At 40.7% G+C, this 18,603-nt stretch overlaps 1 protein-coding gene across 5 annotated transcripts in view; it reads left to right on the forward strand.

Annotated features, from left to right (window-relative positions):
* Positions 1-18,603, forward strand: part of LOC124641750 (actin-binding LIM protein 3) — a 63,070-nt gene continuing 44,467 nt past the window's right edge. For 3 of the 5 annotated variants that reach the window (XM_047179923.1, XM_047179925.1, XM_047179924.1), the window contains exon 1: positions 13,213-13,758. In XM_047179923.1, coding sequence (XP_047035879.1) covers positions 13,554-13,758 — 205 coding nt within the window. In that variant the 5' untranslated portion in view covers positions 13,213-13,553. Of the gene's footprint in view, positions 219-13,211; positions 13,759-18,603 lie in introns of those variants that run through there. The other 2 variants (XM_047179926.1, XM_047179922.1) reach the window with 2 other exon arrangements.

Below are 18,603 nucleotides of genomic sequence, written 5' to 3' on the forward strand. Positions count from 1 at the left end.
CGCGCCTTCCGTCAACTGCACAAGACAGTGGGAGCGTCGCGCTGCGCGACTTGGCCAATTTTATATTTTATTTATTGGAAAGTCTTAAAATTTTATGTTAAATCGGTGCAGAATTTGTGATAGTGTCGTAATAAGTGTAACTGTGATGATGAAAACCATATTCTGTATGTAAACCATCTTCAGCTCAGCGGGCTTTGCAGGCGAGCGTAACAAAATGGGTGAGTACGCCGGTAATTAATTGGTTTTACTTTCATTTCTTCAAGTATCTGAATGTAAGAGCAGTATTGCACGAGACCATCAGGATACTAACAGGCGATCATGCCTATTGTCTTATTGGAATCGTAATGGATTGAATGTGCTCCTGTGTTTATTGGTAGAATTATCGATTTTTCTCATGCGTTTCCAAATTCGACTGTGAGGTTACAAGAATTGACTTTTTGATCCATTTTTACTCGTCTTCGCTTAATGCCCTTATCTAATGTAATTTTAAAACGAATGGTAATTTTTGAGTTTGGTTAAATCGCGGAAATGTTGAAAGTCTAGGTGTTGCCTGCAGTAAGTGTTCGAGCGAGAATAATACATTGACGTAAGAGGCAGTAAGTGTGCTAAGTGCTGAGTGGTTATCGGAGGCTCGCCAGGTGGTTACGGCAGGCGCTAATCGCCGCGTCCTTGTGCAGCGAGCGCCGCCGCCGCTCGACACACTCTTTGTAACTTTGTGTTAGGCAGAAAATACTTGTAGCTGAATAGATTGGTAATGGTAATGTTTCACAGCTTCTCAAAAGTGCCAATTTGCCTTGTGGCTAACAAATAAATCAAATTCTAGGGTTTGTCTATCTATAATCTAATTTGCAGGGTTTTTTTACAAAACTTAACAAATTATAACTTTTGTTAATTCATTTCTGAAACAGCTTTACCTTTAGTGTGGAATTTTCTTTGAAATGACACACTTATGAACTTAGCTTATTATTTATAAAAACCTCCACAAACATAAAACAAAATTCTGAACAGAATGGGTTTCTGTAAAAAGCTTATTACAACAAAATAGAACCAACTTCCAAAAACACTAAAAAGCCAAAAAAGAATAATTTGATCTGCCTGGAAGTTGGTTTCTAATGGATGTACCTATTTGTAAGAAGTTTTTTATTTTTGGCTCTTGAGTGTTAAGCATAGTTGTCATTATCCGCTTTAGTGCAAAGGTCTCATCAATATGAATAATATAAGCCCAAATGTAGTGTGTAGCCGACCTTACTCCCGATCTATCTATATACATGTACTTAGTATTAAGCTTAGGTTAATGAATGCAGTACAATATACGCCTTAGACATAGCAACACGTCTCTATCATTTATCACCGATAACTCCCCACAATGCACAAATATGAGGTCAGGATCAAAATCCCTACTAATATTATAATTGCGAAAGTAACTCTGTCTGTCTGTTACGTTTTCATGTCTAAACCACTGAACTGATTTTAATAAAATTTGGTACAGAGATAGACTTGACCTTGAGAAAGAACATAGGATAGTTTTTATCCTGGACTTTTGAAGAAGTCTCTTGGAAATGCTATATAACTGAACTCTACGCGGGCGGAAGCTATTTGATTAATAAATGGTAGTGTAATCGCATAAGAAACATACAAAAAAATACAGTCGAAATTGAGAATCCCACCTTTTTGAAGTTGGTTAAAAAGGAGACAAGTATTTAACTGAGTAAAGGTGAGCAATGCAGTGGTAGGCAAACAGAGGTCATGATTTTGACACAGTGCATCTTGGTCAGATGATTGTGGCAAAGGGTGCCTATGCGGTTATTAGTGCCGCAAGCACTTTCTTTCTATTCTTCTAGAATTCTTCCTAGAAATAGTGAATCTAGCTATCTCTTACTATCACTCTCAGCAAAACTGAATTACTGCCCACTCATTGTGGCACCATTTATTGATTCTCTTTTCCTATTAATTCAAATTCTCCATTAAGATCCACTGCATTTGAAAGACACAAGAGCAGACAATGTATTAGCAATATTCTAGCATTGCTGAGGTGGTTTAGCACTATATCATTTATATTGCTCATTAGGATCTGACCCCTGTGCACTGAGTGCAGCAGCACGTCGCTGGAACAGGGCAGTAACAGAAACTTGAGAGTGCCTACATTGTGATGAACGGGTTGTTTAGGCATTGTTATCCCATGGAGTCCCCTGGGGCTGTAGTTAAGTTGTTCCTTGTGTTTAGTACTGAAGTGATAAGAATGTCGTTAGGTGAGAGGGCGCGGGCAGGGCGCGGGTGTGCAGGTATTCGGTTGGGCGCGTGTCTGGTGGAGCGGCACGGTGTCCGGTGTCCGACGGTGTCGCCGGATCGCATGCTCCGCCGCCTGCTCCGGTTACACCGGATACGCACTACTATTTATTAATATCTATTATTGTAACTAGTATTTGCCCCCCGACTTTACGTTCTGAACTGGGGCCCGATTCTCCTAATTTTACTTAAGCGCCATTCGATTCACGTTCGACTCGATTCGACTGAGATCCAATCCCGACTCGATTACGATTGAAGCGTATGTGGCATTCCGCTATTTTTTCTTTGAAATAAACGTTTTTATCCTTTTGTGTCATTCAATAATGAATCATTTTGTCTGCAAATGATTTACGATTGCAAAATGATTATACAGCAAACTACCGTATAGACCAAAATCACCAAAATAGCACACCAATCAAATGTCAATCGAATACGATTGGTCTTTTATTAGTAGCAGAATGCCCGATATGGTTAAAACTCATATTGCGATCATATTGCGATTCGATTTTGACATTATTAACTTAGGAGAATCGGGCCCCTGTTTATTCTTTTCATCCCCGCGGTAAAGCAATGTTTCGTAATTTCGCGCGCGGTCACTTAAGGACAGGCTGGGACTCAGCAAGACGGTCGGCTGTGCTGCAGTCTTCGTATTTCGTACAGTTCATAACTTGGTTATCTCGAACTACAAGTTTGGCATGTGTATTGTAGTTATAGTTACCGGCACGGATATTGAGCTCTCGGCGGAAGAGTGGGGTTCGCTTTGCGCACCCGTACGCATAAGGCAATCGCTATCGCTTCTGCGCAGGTGAAGGTCAGGGCTCAATATCCGTGCCGATAACTGTACTGTGTTAACAATACCTAATAGCTTAAACTAGGAAGAAGTATATGTTTGTTGCTGGGGAGTTTGTTGCGCGACTTCTTCCCTGCAAAAACACATAGGAAGTGGTGAAGGGTGGGCGTTTTGGGGCTGTCTTATGTAAATTCCTGGCGTTCAAAAAGTGCTGTCTTGCAGCCAAGTTTGAATAAATGATTTTTGATTTTGATTTTTGTTCTGTAACATCAGTAAACTTATCCAAACCGCGCAGCAAACGATCGCACATATACAAGCCACATACAATCAATTTGCAATAATTAGAATCATCGTCAGCATTAAGTCAGAGAGTGCAATACGAGCAGTGGCGGATTTACAAATTTGCCGCTAGTAGGCCATTCAATTTTTGCCGCCCCTAATGATTGTGAACTTAATGATATTTCTGTCAGTTACTAGATTATTTTTGCAACCCGCTATGTACCGAAGAGTTTAATATTGACCTAACAAGTTTACCTGACAGCGACTTTAAAGCGTAAAACCTCTGTAACTTTTAAACGGCTCAATTGATTTTCATGAAACTCGCCCGTAAAACACCTGTAATACAAAAAAAATACTAAATTAAAATCGGTTCATTCGTTCGGGTAGGTACTATATCAGAGGCGCACCCATCGGGTGGCACCCCCCCCAAAAAAACGACACAATATAATCACGGACTAAAATTGTAATTGAAGTACTTAAAAATTGTGTAGAAATCATTCATGGTGCTTTTTGCTAGGTTTAACATAAAGAAACCGGAGTCATACCACTGCAAAGTTATAAAGCGCTAACTAGTTTTATAGAAACCAGTGTCAAGTAAAAAAGCCGCGAGCGCAGCGAGCACAAAATTTTTAAGATTTAGAACAGTAAAGTACCAAAACGAGTTTATAAAACCGGCCTAAAGTGAAAAAGTCGCGAGCGTAGCGAGCGCCAAATTTTTTGAGTTTTGAGGACACAAAAGCGAAATTATTTGGGACACAAAAGTCCTCCACCTCCTGAACAGCTTAGAAATCGTCAGCGTAGAGCGTCAGTTGTTTTTGCTACTTCGGTGCTTTAACTTTTTGTTAGATTGGACTCAAAGAGCGCAGAATAAACCAGAAAAGATGAAGAAACCGCGAGCGAAGCGAGCGGATTTTTCAATTTATTTTTATTGAAACGCTATTGGAATATTTTAAAATTCATGATCACATAAACCTAAGCATATATTAAATAAAATAAAAATAGCCTTTATTCAGACCTTGTTTACAGTATACAATCTTAATCTAACAACTCTGACGAGTTGATGACACCAACGACCTGGTCTGTTTGCCCAACTTTGGCAAAGGCCTCCTCCATTTCCTTCCACTCTGCTCTGTATTGGGCTCTTCTAGTCCATATATTCCCTGCTATGCTTTTAATTTCGTCATCCCATCTTCGGTACTGTCTTCCTCGATTTCTTTTCTTGTCCCTAGGGTACCAAGATATTATGTTTTTGTTCCACTTGTCATTGCCTCTGACTATGTGGCCGGACCATTTCCACTTTAGTTTCCTTATTCTAGTTGTTACATTCTCAATTTTCATGCGCCTTCGGATAGTGGTGTTTCTTATTCTATCAGATTTTCTTATATTTAGCATGCTTCTTTGCATTGCCGTCTAACACGTTTCAAGTTTCTTATATTGCGCTTTGGTGAGAGCCCATGTCTCGCAGCCATATGTCAAGACTGGGAGTATACAAGTGTTATACAGTTTTGTTTTCACGTACGTTTTGATTTCTGTATTCTTCATTATTTCCTTAAACCCCCAGTAGCGTTTCCATGCATTTCCAATCCTTGTGTCGATTTCTTTTGTCATTATATCAGTGACCGAGATTTGTTGGCCCAAGTAAGTGTATTCTTTTACAAACTCTACTGGTTCGCCGTTTAAAAGAATATTGTCTTCCAATGCGTTTGTCATAGCTTTGGTTTTTGAAGTGTTCATCGTCAGACCTACCTTGCGGCTTTCTCTATCCAGATCAGTGATCATGTATTGTAGTTGGTCTTTGCTCCTTGCCAGTATTATTATGTCATCAGCGAACCTCAAGTGTGTAAGATTTTCGCCATTTATGTTAAGTCCGTAGTGGTCCCATTCCAGTCTCCGAAAGATATCTTCCAGTACAGCTGTGAATAATTTAGGTGACAGTGGATCTCCCTGGCGTACGCCTCTGTTTATGTTTATTTGTTTCCCTTGTTTCTCTAGTTTTATTCTTGCTGTACTGTTAGTGTATATGCTTTTTTTAAAATCCTAATGTATTTCTGGTCGACTCCTTGTTTCTTCAGACATTGCCAGATACTGTTGTGTTCTATTGAGTCAAATGCCTTGTTGAAATCGATGAAGCAACAGTAGAAGGGCACTTTAAACTCTTTGGCTTTTTCAAAAAGTTGTCTTACCGTTAGTATATGGTCCAATGTTGAATAGCCTGACCGGAAGCCAGCCTGTTCCTTGGGCTGGTTTTCATCAAGAGTTTTGGTTATTCGCCTTAGGACAATTTTTGCAAAAATTTTGTAATGTTCGACATTAGGCTTATTGGTCTGTAGTTGTTAATTTCTCCTTTGTCCCCCTTTTTATGGAGTAGGATTATTGTTGATGTAGTCCACTGTGCAGGAATTTCCTCGGTGTGCAATATGTCGTTGAAAATGTGTTTAAGTAGTGGTACTAGCTCGTTTTTACTCTATCTGTAAGTAATTCGTTGCTGATATTATCAGGGCCGGGAGCTTTATCCTTCTTCTGTGTTTCTATTGCCTTGTATATTTCTTCTATTAGTATAGGTGAAACCGCGTCGGTGTTATTTAAGTCGGTGTTTACTATTTGGTTCTTGCTGGAGTAAAGGTTTTCGTAGAATGTAGTTGCTATTGACAGTATACCATATCTTTTTGTTTTCGTTTTCGAAAGTCGGTCTTTCATATTGGGTATCCAGTTTTTCTTTTCTTTTAAAGTTTTTAGAGCTTTTTAATACCTCCGGTTTTGCTTATGTATTTTTCAAAAGTTTCACGCCTAGTGCGTTCTCTGTCTTTTCTTATTTGGTTTTTGATTTCTTTACTTATTTCGCTTATTTTGTTTCTGATAATTTTTGTTTTCTTTGTAGTATTTAACAGTTTTGATCTTGCTTCTAGGAGTGTAATTACTTTCTCTGACAAGTTTTTCTTATCCTTCGTATTATATTTAGTATCAGGTTCTGGTCTCAATGTCAATATTTCATGTAATATGTTGTACTTCTGCTGAGTATTTATACCCTCAAAGGATGATTCTGTCACTAATTTCAGTTTGTCTTTGATGGTGTTTAACATTTGTTTGTTATTTGGTGTTGGTCTTCTGACTTTGAAGGGTCGACTTTTAATAGTGCCCATTGACCTGCTCAGACGTGCTCTGAGGACTCGGTGGTCGCTATTAAAATTTAGATAAATGGTGCCGCAGTCGTCAATTAATTTTGGTCTATTTGTTAAGATGTAATCAATTTCGTTTTTGAAACTGCCGCCTGGCGATTCCCAAGTCCATCTTTTTGAAGTTCTTTTCTTGAATAGGCTGTTCATTATCCTCATGTTATTTTCCATCGCCATTTCTATTAGTTTTTGTCCGTTCCTTGTTCTTTTCCCTCTGATGTAAGGGCCAAGTACAATATCTTCTCCATTTCGTGGACTTCCAATCTGAGCATTGAAATCTCCCATTACTATGCAGTGTTTGTATGTGTACTTTTTTAGGGCGATGTTGAGAGTTGAGTAAAATGCATCGATTTCTAAAGTAGATGACTGCTCTGTTGGTGAGTAAGCTTGCACTATAGACCATATTTCCTGTTTTGGAGGAATTTTAATATTTAATTTGTTGAGTTTTGAGGACACAAAAGCGAAATTATTTGGGACACAAAAGTCCTCCACCTCCTGAACAGCTTAGAAATCGTCAGCGTAGAGCGTCAGTTGTTTTTGCTACTTCGGTGCTTTAACTTTTTGTTAGATTGGACTCAAAGAGCGCAGAATAAACCAGAAAAGATGAAGAAACCGCGAGCGAAGCGAGCGGATTTTTCAATTTATATTTATTGAAACGCTATTGGAATATTTTAAAATTCATGATCACATAAACCTAAGCATATATTACAGTGAGTTTATTAATCGTTTATTTATATATGGATTGTGTACTCGTATAATTATAAAAAAAAAAACTAAAAAAATCGCAAAATTTGCCGCCCCTCTAAATCTGCCGCTCTAGGCACTGGCCTACTTGGCCTATTGGTAAATCCGCCACTGAATACGAGTCTGTCAGAATTGGGCGTTTGCGGAATAGCACAGTAACGCTGTAAAGTGATAGTCTGCTTGTAACGCGATCCATGTCGGAATGTTTCAATTTGTCATGAGAACATTCGTTCACCGACAAGTACACGAGGTGGCCGCGACCCTTCAAACTTTAACGTCAATCGATTCATTACATTAGATTAATTATTCATATACATATACCGTCTTACCACAAAAACTTTTTAACGTCAGTTTATGCCTTGTCTAAAAAAATGTCAAATTATGACGTTGACATATGGTTCATTTTGCAGCCAAAATTTTATTAGACAAGTGTAAAACAGGGTTTAAAGTTTTTGTAGTAAGGCCCTTAATGTTTTCCTAAAGTAACCAAAAATAATGTCTACTACTAAAGTCGAAATTCAACAAACCAGTCAAACATTAAAAAAACGGGCCAAGTGCGAGTCCTAAAAACCCTAAAATCCCGAACATTTGGTGTAAATCGCGTTTTTTGAAAATATGCAGAAAAAAGACCCAATTTTCATATTATTTTTAGGGTTCCGTACCCAAAGGGTAAAACGGGACCGTATTGTTTTCGCTCCCTGTCCGTCCGTCCGTCCGTCCATCTGTCACCAGTCTGTATCTCCGTGATAGTTAGAGAGTTGAAATTTTCACAGATGATGTATTTCTGTTAGGTACCGCTATAACAACAAATGCTGAAAACTAGAATAAAATGAATATTTTGGGGGGCTCCCATACAAAAAACGTGATTTTTTTGTCATTTTCTAACTAATGGTATGGAACCCTTCGTGTGCGATTCCGACTCGCTCTTGTCCGGTTTTTTCATTTGGCATTCTAATAAACCACTGAAAATAACGTGTAAGTTCATTATAATTTAGTAGTTTGCCCAAAAATAATATTATAGGCTACTTTTTATCCGGGTTCGTGCAGAGGTTTCCACGGGATGCGGGTGAAACCGCTGGCAGAAGCTAGTGGTTAATGAATGTCTACGAAATTTTGTAAAATAAGAAGTAGAGACGTTTTCTTCAGTGTAATTATATTCTATCAATTCAACGAAATACATATTTGGTAGAGGCCATTCATCAAGTCATCATGGTGAAAAAATTTGTACGTGACCAGTTCTATCTATAAATATCGCGTGAGCGCCTTCTAAATAATAAACTAGCATTGAGCCGAACGGGGAGACAACATAACTGCGGTGAACGCCCCGGGGTTGCTTCAAGCAAAATACACACTACAACTAATACTTAGATAACTTGTGTGTAATTTTATGATCTATAACTGAAAGAAGCTCACTAGAATGAGCATGATATAGCTACAGAGGAGTGAGGAGTCTACAGAAGGTTCAATTAAATTGACATAGCGTAGCTACGGATACGTACTCTATTTGACTCAGCTTTTCTTGTTTGGTAGATTATTATTTGTTTCCATTAGTCGTGATCTACTGCAAAGCAGCAGTTGGTGATAGACTGTATAACGTTATCTCGATATACCGACCTTCAATGTTAGACGTTCGGAGTGGTTATGTGTACGGGACCAAGCAGTCTCGTTACGATGGCACATATATTGACGAGTGCTCGTTGCCGTTGCGCCTGCTCTCTGCCGCGGGCGCTCAACTAATGGCACACTACCTCGGTGACTCCATGCTCTTATACGTTTGTGAATTTCAAAACACATGTAACGTAAGTGCAAAGTTACTGCCTTTGGCAATATAATCTGGGACTAGGTGCCGCGCATCGCTCTTCCCACACCCTTCTTAAGTTCGTCGTAAATGATAGAAACAGCGACTCGTTCCCCTGTGGTTTCCACGTAACCAACATGAATGCTCGCCGTGTATCACGTACATGTACACTGTGTAGCTTTGCTCTGTAGAGACACTCTTGCTTTCGTCCGGCACCGCGCCGCCGGCCGGCCACGCCGCCGATACAGCGATCAGGTTTACGTGTAGACGGTGGACGAGGATTTATGGCCCATAATGTTACGATGAGTCAGACGCTTAATTACGAATTTCAATAAGTAGGTGAAGGCGAGCCACACGCTTACGCAAAGCTCACATACCGCTGTTGTAGGCTGATTATGACTATTGAACGAATAGCTTTATTCGTGAAAAACAATTCTACAGGATTTGCTTGATTCTTTGGCCGATAGAGGGAGCTTGCAATGCTATACGAATCACACAAAACAAGAAAAGTGCATGCGGATATTGTAGCCAGTATGGCGCATAGCAGACCTCGCCACTGAAGGATTACGTAATGGGCCTCAAGTTCTGCTCGCCAATACCACGAAACGCAACATCACTGCTCACACACTTACATTTTACTGTCGGTAGGACATGCAACGCGGGCGGGACACTCACTCACGGAGCCGCTGGTTGCTGTTAGGATTTGTCGCAGTTTGGATCTTTTTAATTTTGAAGTTATGCTCTGAGAATGTGCCAGGATACTATTACGTTACCCACCTAGATATTAATGCAGGGAAATCTTTATCAGTTCAGTGTTAAAATCTATAATGTCATTTACGAAATAAAGCACTTAAAACGTATGTGAATTTGTCAGACAGGCGCACCTAACTTTGAGCAGTTCGTGTCTCGTAACACTAGGTTTATGTAATGTTATTTCACAGCAGTTTATAGCGCCGCTGTCGCCCACTCACGCAACCTAAACACAACTAGAATTAGGATACCTGCGCGATGAAGTAACGGCCAACGCTTGCCAAAGTGCCCACACGGACAAACTTCACATCCCAGACAGCCGTGAACTGTAATGTTATGTATTAGATAAGTGCAACACAAAACAAGCGCTTTATGTCATTATGTAGGTCGCATACACGATGAATGTTCTACGATTGGTAGTTTAGCAATCAGCTGCAAACTATAAAATACCTCATGATAAGATAACCTGCGCTCTCTGTACTGTGGAATCACGTCGAACAGGTTTGTTGTATGCGTGCGGTATACAAGGCGGGCTGCGTTCTCAGCGGCTGGTGTTCCGTCGACGGACACTGCCTGTGTACACGACGCGCTTGTGGGAATACTCAACAGGATTGTGCTCGGACATAAACACTACCTTCGGTTCATGTTCGATTTCAATTAATTTGTTTATCGGACGAGTTTCGACTGATTTATAATATTTTGCATGCATAAAATCATTATAATTTCGCGATAATGAAAATATCACGTCTCGCAAGTTATCAGTTAGGTTCACCGGAGCGGTGGTTAAGTGGCATTTAATGAATTTAAGGCATCCGATGATCGATTTTTTGCCGTCCCACTGCTTGACAACACGCTCTACCTTGAGGAAGCTTCATCAGTCGCTTTCTTAGGACTAATTAATTTCAGATTTATTAGCCAATGACGTTCAAGAACCCGTTTGATAGGTCCACAGACCTTTGAAGATTTTACCTGGATCTTGCCCCATAGGGGCAGGCTCATTATCCGATAGACCACCACGACTTTTTGAAGCATTTTGTCTGTCAACAGTTCAAAACCCAATGTGATCGGCCACGGGATTGATAATGCTTGACGCACACCGCATGTTTTGGATATCATCAGAGTGGATATGGAATGGAAGTAATGTTGTGTTAGTGGCATGTGTCGAAGTTTTAGTGTGGCAGGTAATAACGTGTGCGGCAGGCACGTGTGTCTCCGGCGAAGTGTCCCGGGACGCAGGTCGCCGCTCCCGGAAACGAGCCGTATATAGCGCTCCGCGGCGCCGCCGACACACCCGACATCGACATATCAAATCAATTGGCTTGCACATTTTAGTTACGTTTCACTTAAGAATAAATATGTAGGAACCAAGCTGTCAGTAGAGTGATTCTAAATTACATAATATTTATCTCTGCGTTTTTAACAGTCACTGAGGCATTGTCATCATCTAGAAGCAATTCCTGCGGCTCTCGTTCGTCTAATGAAGTTATCAGTTGAATCTGTGGCGTGAGTGGCCGGAGTTAGGGTGAAGTGATCGAGCCTAGACAAGTGTGTGCAGACTCAGCTGTACGTGCTCGGAGCGGCCGCTGACTCCGTCTGGCTAGTGCCAAGCCGGGGGCCCGATACTTGGCCACGGCCGTCGCACACTGCGATCTGATCTTTTTTCCAGAACCACTTCAGATTTATACTTGGAAACATTTTTTTTTTCTTCCCTAACCTTGGTACCTGTAGTAGTGCATAATTTAGGTAGTATTTCTCCCAGACTAATGGTTCTGATCATTAATAGTTACTTAAAGATAAACATCAGTTAATTGGCGTCTAGAAAAAACGCTGAAGAGAAACTCCCAATTACGCGCTAGATTTGTTTCCAATTTCCCAGCAGTAATTTAATGTTTAATAAGTAAAGTAACTTTCTGTTAAAGTGGGTCTCAGTGCACTAAGCCTCTATAAAGTATCTATCAAGCTTATCCGGAAAGGAACTTTCTTCAGTCAGATTTAATTACACGCTTAATCTGAGGTCTGAGCTGAGCGCTCTCTCGCCGCGCTCGGCACCGACAACACTGGACTCACATGCATGTCAAACGGCAACTACATTCGTAAGGAGCTTCCTCTTATTCTTGAATTGATGACCGATTTGATAAGAATAGTATGAACCTATACTGAATTAGTATGGACACATGAAGATCACTTGATTTCAAGGGTAATAAATAGTCCATTAAGCAACATCAATTTAGTACATACAAACTTACTACAAAATGCCAATAAGAAAAGTTTGATTGGATTCTTTCGGCAACATTGTAGAATGGTCTGTCCATTCAGCAAGGTAGAGCGTGTTTGCGAATGTTATCGCAGAGTTATCGCCGAAGGTGTTGGGCGATAATCACGTCTGTGCGCTATGTGCGGATATTGTTCCTGCTGATGCAATGTTTTCATTTGAAGTTTCATGTCTCCCAATCATATACCTGACAGAGAATTCTCTTCACTCAAGTGTTCTGGCACTCTCGACACCTGCAAGTCGTATTCCGCTTATCTATGATTTCAAAGCTTTTCTAGCACGTTAAGTTAATTGGGTGTTCTACAGGTTGAACGTGCAGCAACTTATTATTAGTTCTTTCGTAGTTACTATTATATTACTATTTTTGAAGCTGGGATTTCATAAATAGGTAAACAATGTCGATTACATTATCTTCGACCTTGCCGCTCTGAGAATGATATGATAAATATGTGATTTGATAGAATTGCAATTGAAGTTTTTGTCGCTGCCCAGTTTAGTGAGAATATTTATTGGTCAATCTGATACTTTCGGCAAATTCTGGAAGGATCCTTATTGGAATACATTATTCCAATATTTATTAACAATTCATTATTCTGAGATTCTGTGACTGTCCTAATGAGTTATTCTGTTGAAACACCCAAAACTTATCCCGTAGGCAAGCAGCCACGCTGGTTTGCAATTCATGTCTAGTGATCATTCCGCTGTTGTTAGTCAAGTTACTTCAATCTAAAGTAAGCGCAAGGACAACATAATTATTAAACGGGGCTTCGAACGGGGGTTATAATTCAGAATAAAGAACCTTTAAAATTTAACCTTGTATGAGGAACGTACGATGATAAAATATGAACTTGTCGCTAACTTTAAGACCTTGGCATCGAAATTGTCGTATCCATTTGATGGGATCTTATAATCGTCTGTTGGTGTTAGGTTAGTCATCGGCCGCGAAATGTTTTCATGGGTTCAACGGCCATAAATCGTCTTCTGATTCCAAGTTATATATTAGGAAGTGAGGCTTTATTTATAGAGTGGAAGGCACGCGTCGCTCGCGTCTCGCGCTCGCTGCGGTGCGCCGGCGTCGCTCGAAGCGGCGTCAGTGCCGAGGCCAGGGGGGCGCAGCGCGAGCGCCCGTCAGTCACGGTCGGTGCTTCACGCGCTTCGGCCACACCGCACGTCGGCGTCCTAGCGATCGATCTCCGTATCATCGCGCACTTTGCTTTTGAAATCGTTCAAGAGTGCTAGTGATAATTTCGATACCGTTTCGCCAATAGCGAGCATCGGTCGTAGCTACGTGTACGATAAAGCGAGCGTCGGTCGCCGCTGCGCGTTCTGTGCCGAATTGTAATTCTTCACGCTAACGAAACCTCGAGTCGAGATAAATTCCTAGAGAGTGCATTTACAGGGGATTTTGTTGCTATATTTACATTATCCTTGTGTGAGTTAGTGTCGCGGTTGTGATACACGATGAGGCCGAAAGAGGAGGTGGACACGAAGGTCCAGACAGGGACCTTCATCCTGTCCGAGAAGATCGACGACACCAAGTCTAAGAAGAGCGAGAAGGAAATGAAGAAGGAGATGAAGCGCCTAGAGAAGGAGAAGCAGGAGCGCGAGAAGAGGGATAAAAAGGCGAGAGAAAAGGAGAAGGAACGAGAAAAGCAAGCAAAGAGAGGTCAGCATATAAGTCATTCTTATTATTTACTATGACTCAGATTATTTGTTATCACCGAGCCACGTTATCATGATGTCATCTCGAGCAAAGGTCTGTCGCAGGTTGCTTCACACGTCCACCACTAATAGAGTTGGCTATTAAAGCGTACACTTTAATCCGCGTCTATTGTTGTTGCGGTTACATCATTAGAGCTTGACCTTGATTGACGTCACTTATCAAATATTTGTCATTGATTACTTAGTATTTATAATATTGACTTACTCCGGTGACTTATCAATTAACATATTCAATATTTTATTGTGCATGCAACAAGAGTGCGCAGTCGCGGGCGCAGTAATAGCTAATATGCGCGTTAAAATTAATCCGCGTTGCAAATCGTACAAACTGGTTATGAGTAAACAAAGTTTAATTTAAAGCTTTGTTCATTCTGCTATAGCTCGTAAAATTTACTATTGTCTCTGCAGCTGTGTTAGGTATATGTACGTACTTTCAATAATTCGTTTTCGATTCTCATGATTCTTTATGACACCGTAATGTATTCTGCCGGTAGCGTTGCGTTCGTGTCGTTTACCTTTATATTCTCGGAAATTGAATTTTCCTAAAATATCACGCCACGCTTGTGTTGGTTGACGGTGACATTTTGGCACTCACTCCTCTTCACGGATTTCTCGGAATGTTTACTCATATCTACTTTATTTTGAATTGTGCCACAATCGTTGTGATACAATTTTTCGTATGTTATTAAGAACCATCGTCCTTGGATCTACACATCAGCTGAACATGTGTCATAGCTCAAAGGAGAGCGACGATAACTCTGTATTCATATTGAAACAATGCATTACACGCTATACGCGACGCTGCTTCAGTATCGTTTCACTCACTCAACATGCATGTTATTGAAATGAATGATTCTTGATCGATTGCATTCAAACATTTGTGGGCATTTATAAGTTCAGCGTTATTTGTTGAAACTGCAGCGAGCGTGACCACGTCAGCGAACGCGTCGGTCGCAATGAGATTTATGTACCGCTTTGCATACAAAAGTCCCGGACCGTCACGATTTCGCCTGCATTTCAATGAATTACAACCGCTCTTAAGTCAACCGGAGAGAAATTACTGTAGAGTCCACCGGGGCCATTGATTGCCTGTCCGTGTTCCTGCCGCTACTTATTTGGCCAGTTTATAGCGAAACAGCTTTCTTGTCGACTTGCTCGTTTCCTGTACATGAATTATTTGCAGTTTTCGTTTTCCTCGGTTCTTTTTGCGTACTGCCACAGCTCAAATAGCAATCGTTTACATTAATCGTAGTCCACTGTTACTTCATGCACGCAATTTTCTGCTGTGTTTTTTCCCCTCAGCAAATATAACACTGTTCTAGCCTACGGTCTGAGTCTGCTCTTAACTAGGAGTTATGTAATTCAGTGAATCTAGTGAAGATGCATGTTTATCTACTTGTGTTTTACACGTTAATTGACTGGCGTGTGTTGTATCACGGGATATTTACCGGCGCGCGCTCCGGTGCCTCCGAAAACGATCGCAGATACTGCCGCATGCATAACGTTATTATTTTGTCCCAGTTCACCTGTTGCTTCATATTACTGATTGCGTTTATGATATTCGCCAACATTCGTCCTTCTGTTGTGTTGCACAATCGTTGTGAGGGTGATGTCATACACAGATATTCTAGTTTTATTGTCGCTTTAATTATCTCTCTATGTTAATATTTTGTATTCTGTCATAAGATACAAGACTTATTAAAATTCTGTCACACCATTTTTATGTGGTCATTTTGCAAATATTATGACGACAGCATAAAAAGAAACAGACAAGAAATCATCATGAAAAACTGAAATCAATGCAAGAACTCTTCCTAAATGGAATGCAGCGAGGACACGATGGTTGATAAATACAATCGTTGTTATCGGAGGACTATCTCAAGTATTCGAGCGCTAAGTCATTGACGTCGCAGTGCGCGAGCAGTTTGCACCAGCTTGCGAGTGATATCTTGTTTAGCGAGTGGAATCACTTCCGCGACCGCGAGCCATGTTACTGCTCCTGCTTTACGTTCTGAATTTTCAGGAAGGTACTACAACTCACTGCAATAAAATGTATAATTAAAAATGCAACCTTGGCAGTTGCTCACAGATTCACTAATCTTTTTATTTAGGTACTGCACTGGAAATAGAAATAAAGAATTTAGTTTAGATAATCTTTTTGGTTGATTTTTCTTTTATGGGATAATATCCCTACTGATAGGGAGTCGGAGCAGTAATCAACTTAGCCATAAACCGCATTAATCTCAGGCTATTCGTTGACGCGTGAGTTTAGTGCCTGGCCACAGATTACTGCAGTATTGTGTGCCTGAATGTATTTGGTTGTATTCATTTTTAACCCTCTACAAAAAGTTACCCCTATGATTGAACGGTATGTGTGTCTGACTATGGTACCGACGCAATCAAAGGGATTAGTAATATTAGATTAATAGTAATATAACATACCATTACTAGATAATTAGGTATGTAGGCCCAAACTGCTCGCACTTTGTAACTATTGTTATTAATATCTCCTGGCAATGATTATATGAAGACTTGACTAGTTTTTATTGTGTAAGCAGTTTCTCACGCGAGCCGGTGGGGCGGGAAGTGCTCGCAGTTTTTGTGACTCGTCTTGGATCGCGGCTGACCAATTTGTTGTAGTATACAGGTTTGTATAGTACTCACAGTTACAGGTTCGCTGTCGGCCTGTACTCATGAGCGCTAGTGACTGGCTGGTATTCAGCTCACGTTACATATCCTTGGAGGATTAGCACCGCGCTGACAGAGTCACGTGCTCGACTGCACATTAGCGATCACCAAATGTCGGCTAATGAGCACTCGATTTAATGCGCTCATTAAAATTCTATTGCAATTATAATGATGTAATCCAATCAGTATGTTGACGAGACAGCGGGTGACTCAGCTAACACTGTAAATAAATGTTAAGTATATGGTATAATTTTCTTTGTGCTTTAATCATGCACCATCGCACCGACACTGGTGTAGATACAAAGATTATTTTGCCACAAATGGTGAAACATACAATATATTGTAGATTATTTGACACTGAATGGAAGCGCAGTCGCAAAACACAGAATAGCTAGCTCTGCGAGGTCTGGATTCGGAGGCCGGCACAATCCGGCACATGCCTCGTGTCATGAGCATGTGTCGGCAGGGGTGGCACTGCTCACAGCTGGTCGCGCCTCGGCGCCGGCACGTGCGGGAGGGCGCGCGCATCTCGCTTTAAATAACCACCCCAATCATGAGCCACAAACACCTGGACTGATACATGTCTTCCGAGCCAATGCTGTCTTACCACGTAATTAGGGCCAATTACATTAAACATAATATTAGAAGTGAAAGTAACGTTTTTTAATAGATTTAGCAGCAATAATATACGTACAATAATAACTAATGATTTTCATCAGGACTTGTAACAAGCATTTGGCTTTAAATTGATGAGTCGACATACAGGTCGTGTTTACAACTATATGGCATGGCATAACTTATGATGTAATTGTGTGGCTTCTGTTGGCAATCCTATAAATAAAAAAAATAATAATATTGTATTTCAATAGTCGACTGGATCTTACAATTACCTATTGAGTTGACTGTGCTTACGAGCAAGATGTTTTCATTTGTAGCCGTAGCCTACGACAATTATGTTCGTATTCGAAAAGGTGATAAGCCAAATTAGTTCGTGGTGATGTTTGGTTGGTTCAGTGATCAGTGGCGCTCCGATCCGTTTCAGATTTCCATTCGGCACTAGAGACATGTTTTCGTTCTGGCAATATTTGCGCAGTACGTGCCGATGCCTGACAGCATTCAATCTTTTTTAATTATATTTTATAATTTTGTAGAGATTCTATGATCAAGTTTTGGTTAAATAAGATTCTGTTGTAACGTTTGTGATAACGCGGTCCAGATTTAGCAACATGTTATTCGGAGCTAGATGCCAATACTAGTAGTGATAACGCGCGGCGACACTGAACCGTCAGTCAATCAGTTGGGCAACAGCACGCCACGCGCCAGATATCGCCGGCTCATCTATTCGCTCTAACGTGCGCCCTGCTTGCATTCCATCCATCATTACGGCAAACATGAACACCAGCTTCAGAAAGTTCACAAAGACGAATTTTCGTTTGGAGTATTTCATACATAGAAATATTCAAATGAACCACAGACTTTACTATAGCTCTTGCTGAAACTTAAAACACTTGCCTGTTCACCTAGAGGAGGGGTCCATAGTCCATAGCTAGACGCTTTAGCCCGCATACTAGTTGCTTGCAGTGTTCAAGCAGTGCTTATGTTTTTACATTGATAATACAAATATGCCTGTAGAGAAAACTGGGCCACACCAACCCAGATAGTCAGTAGTCCGGAGTTCAACATTCCCCAACCGGGTCAAACAACCCTGTGGCCGGTGCGCGGCTGCCGACGCTCCGAGCACCCGACGTGTGCCTTGTAGCAGCACACTCACGGCAGCTGTTCGCAATCACTACGCGCCTAATCATTCCGTTATCTATTTTTAGACCAAGTCGAAGGGCAAGGATCCTCCGCGTACGTGAATCTGTGATAGCTTTACGTGTGAGCCACTAATAGTATAAAAAGAAGAATAAATAAAGTTTTCAACAATAGTTTGTAGGTACTTGGTTTATAGTGATACCGCGATAAGTATCAATGACGTAATTCGCACGTCAACGTTCTCGTACGAATGACCAAGTCAAACATCGCAGAACTACGTACAAAATAGTGAATGTTTAAAAACTGTTCACGAATATAATTTATTCGGCCCGCGGAGCATTATTTC

This window comes from Helicoverpa zea, chromosome 23, assembly GCF_022581195.2.
Source record: "Helicoverpa zea isolate HzStark_Cry1AcR chromosome 23, ilHelZeax1.1, whole genome shotgun sequence".
Classification (NCBI taxonomy): Eukaryota; Metazoa; Arthropoda; class Insecta; order Lepidoptera; family Noctuidae; genus Helicoverpa; species Helicoverpa zea.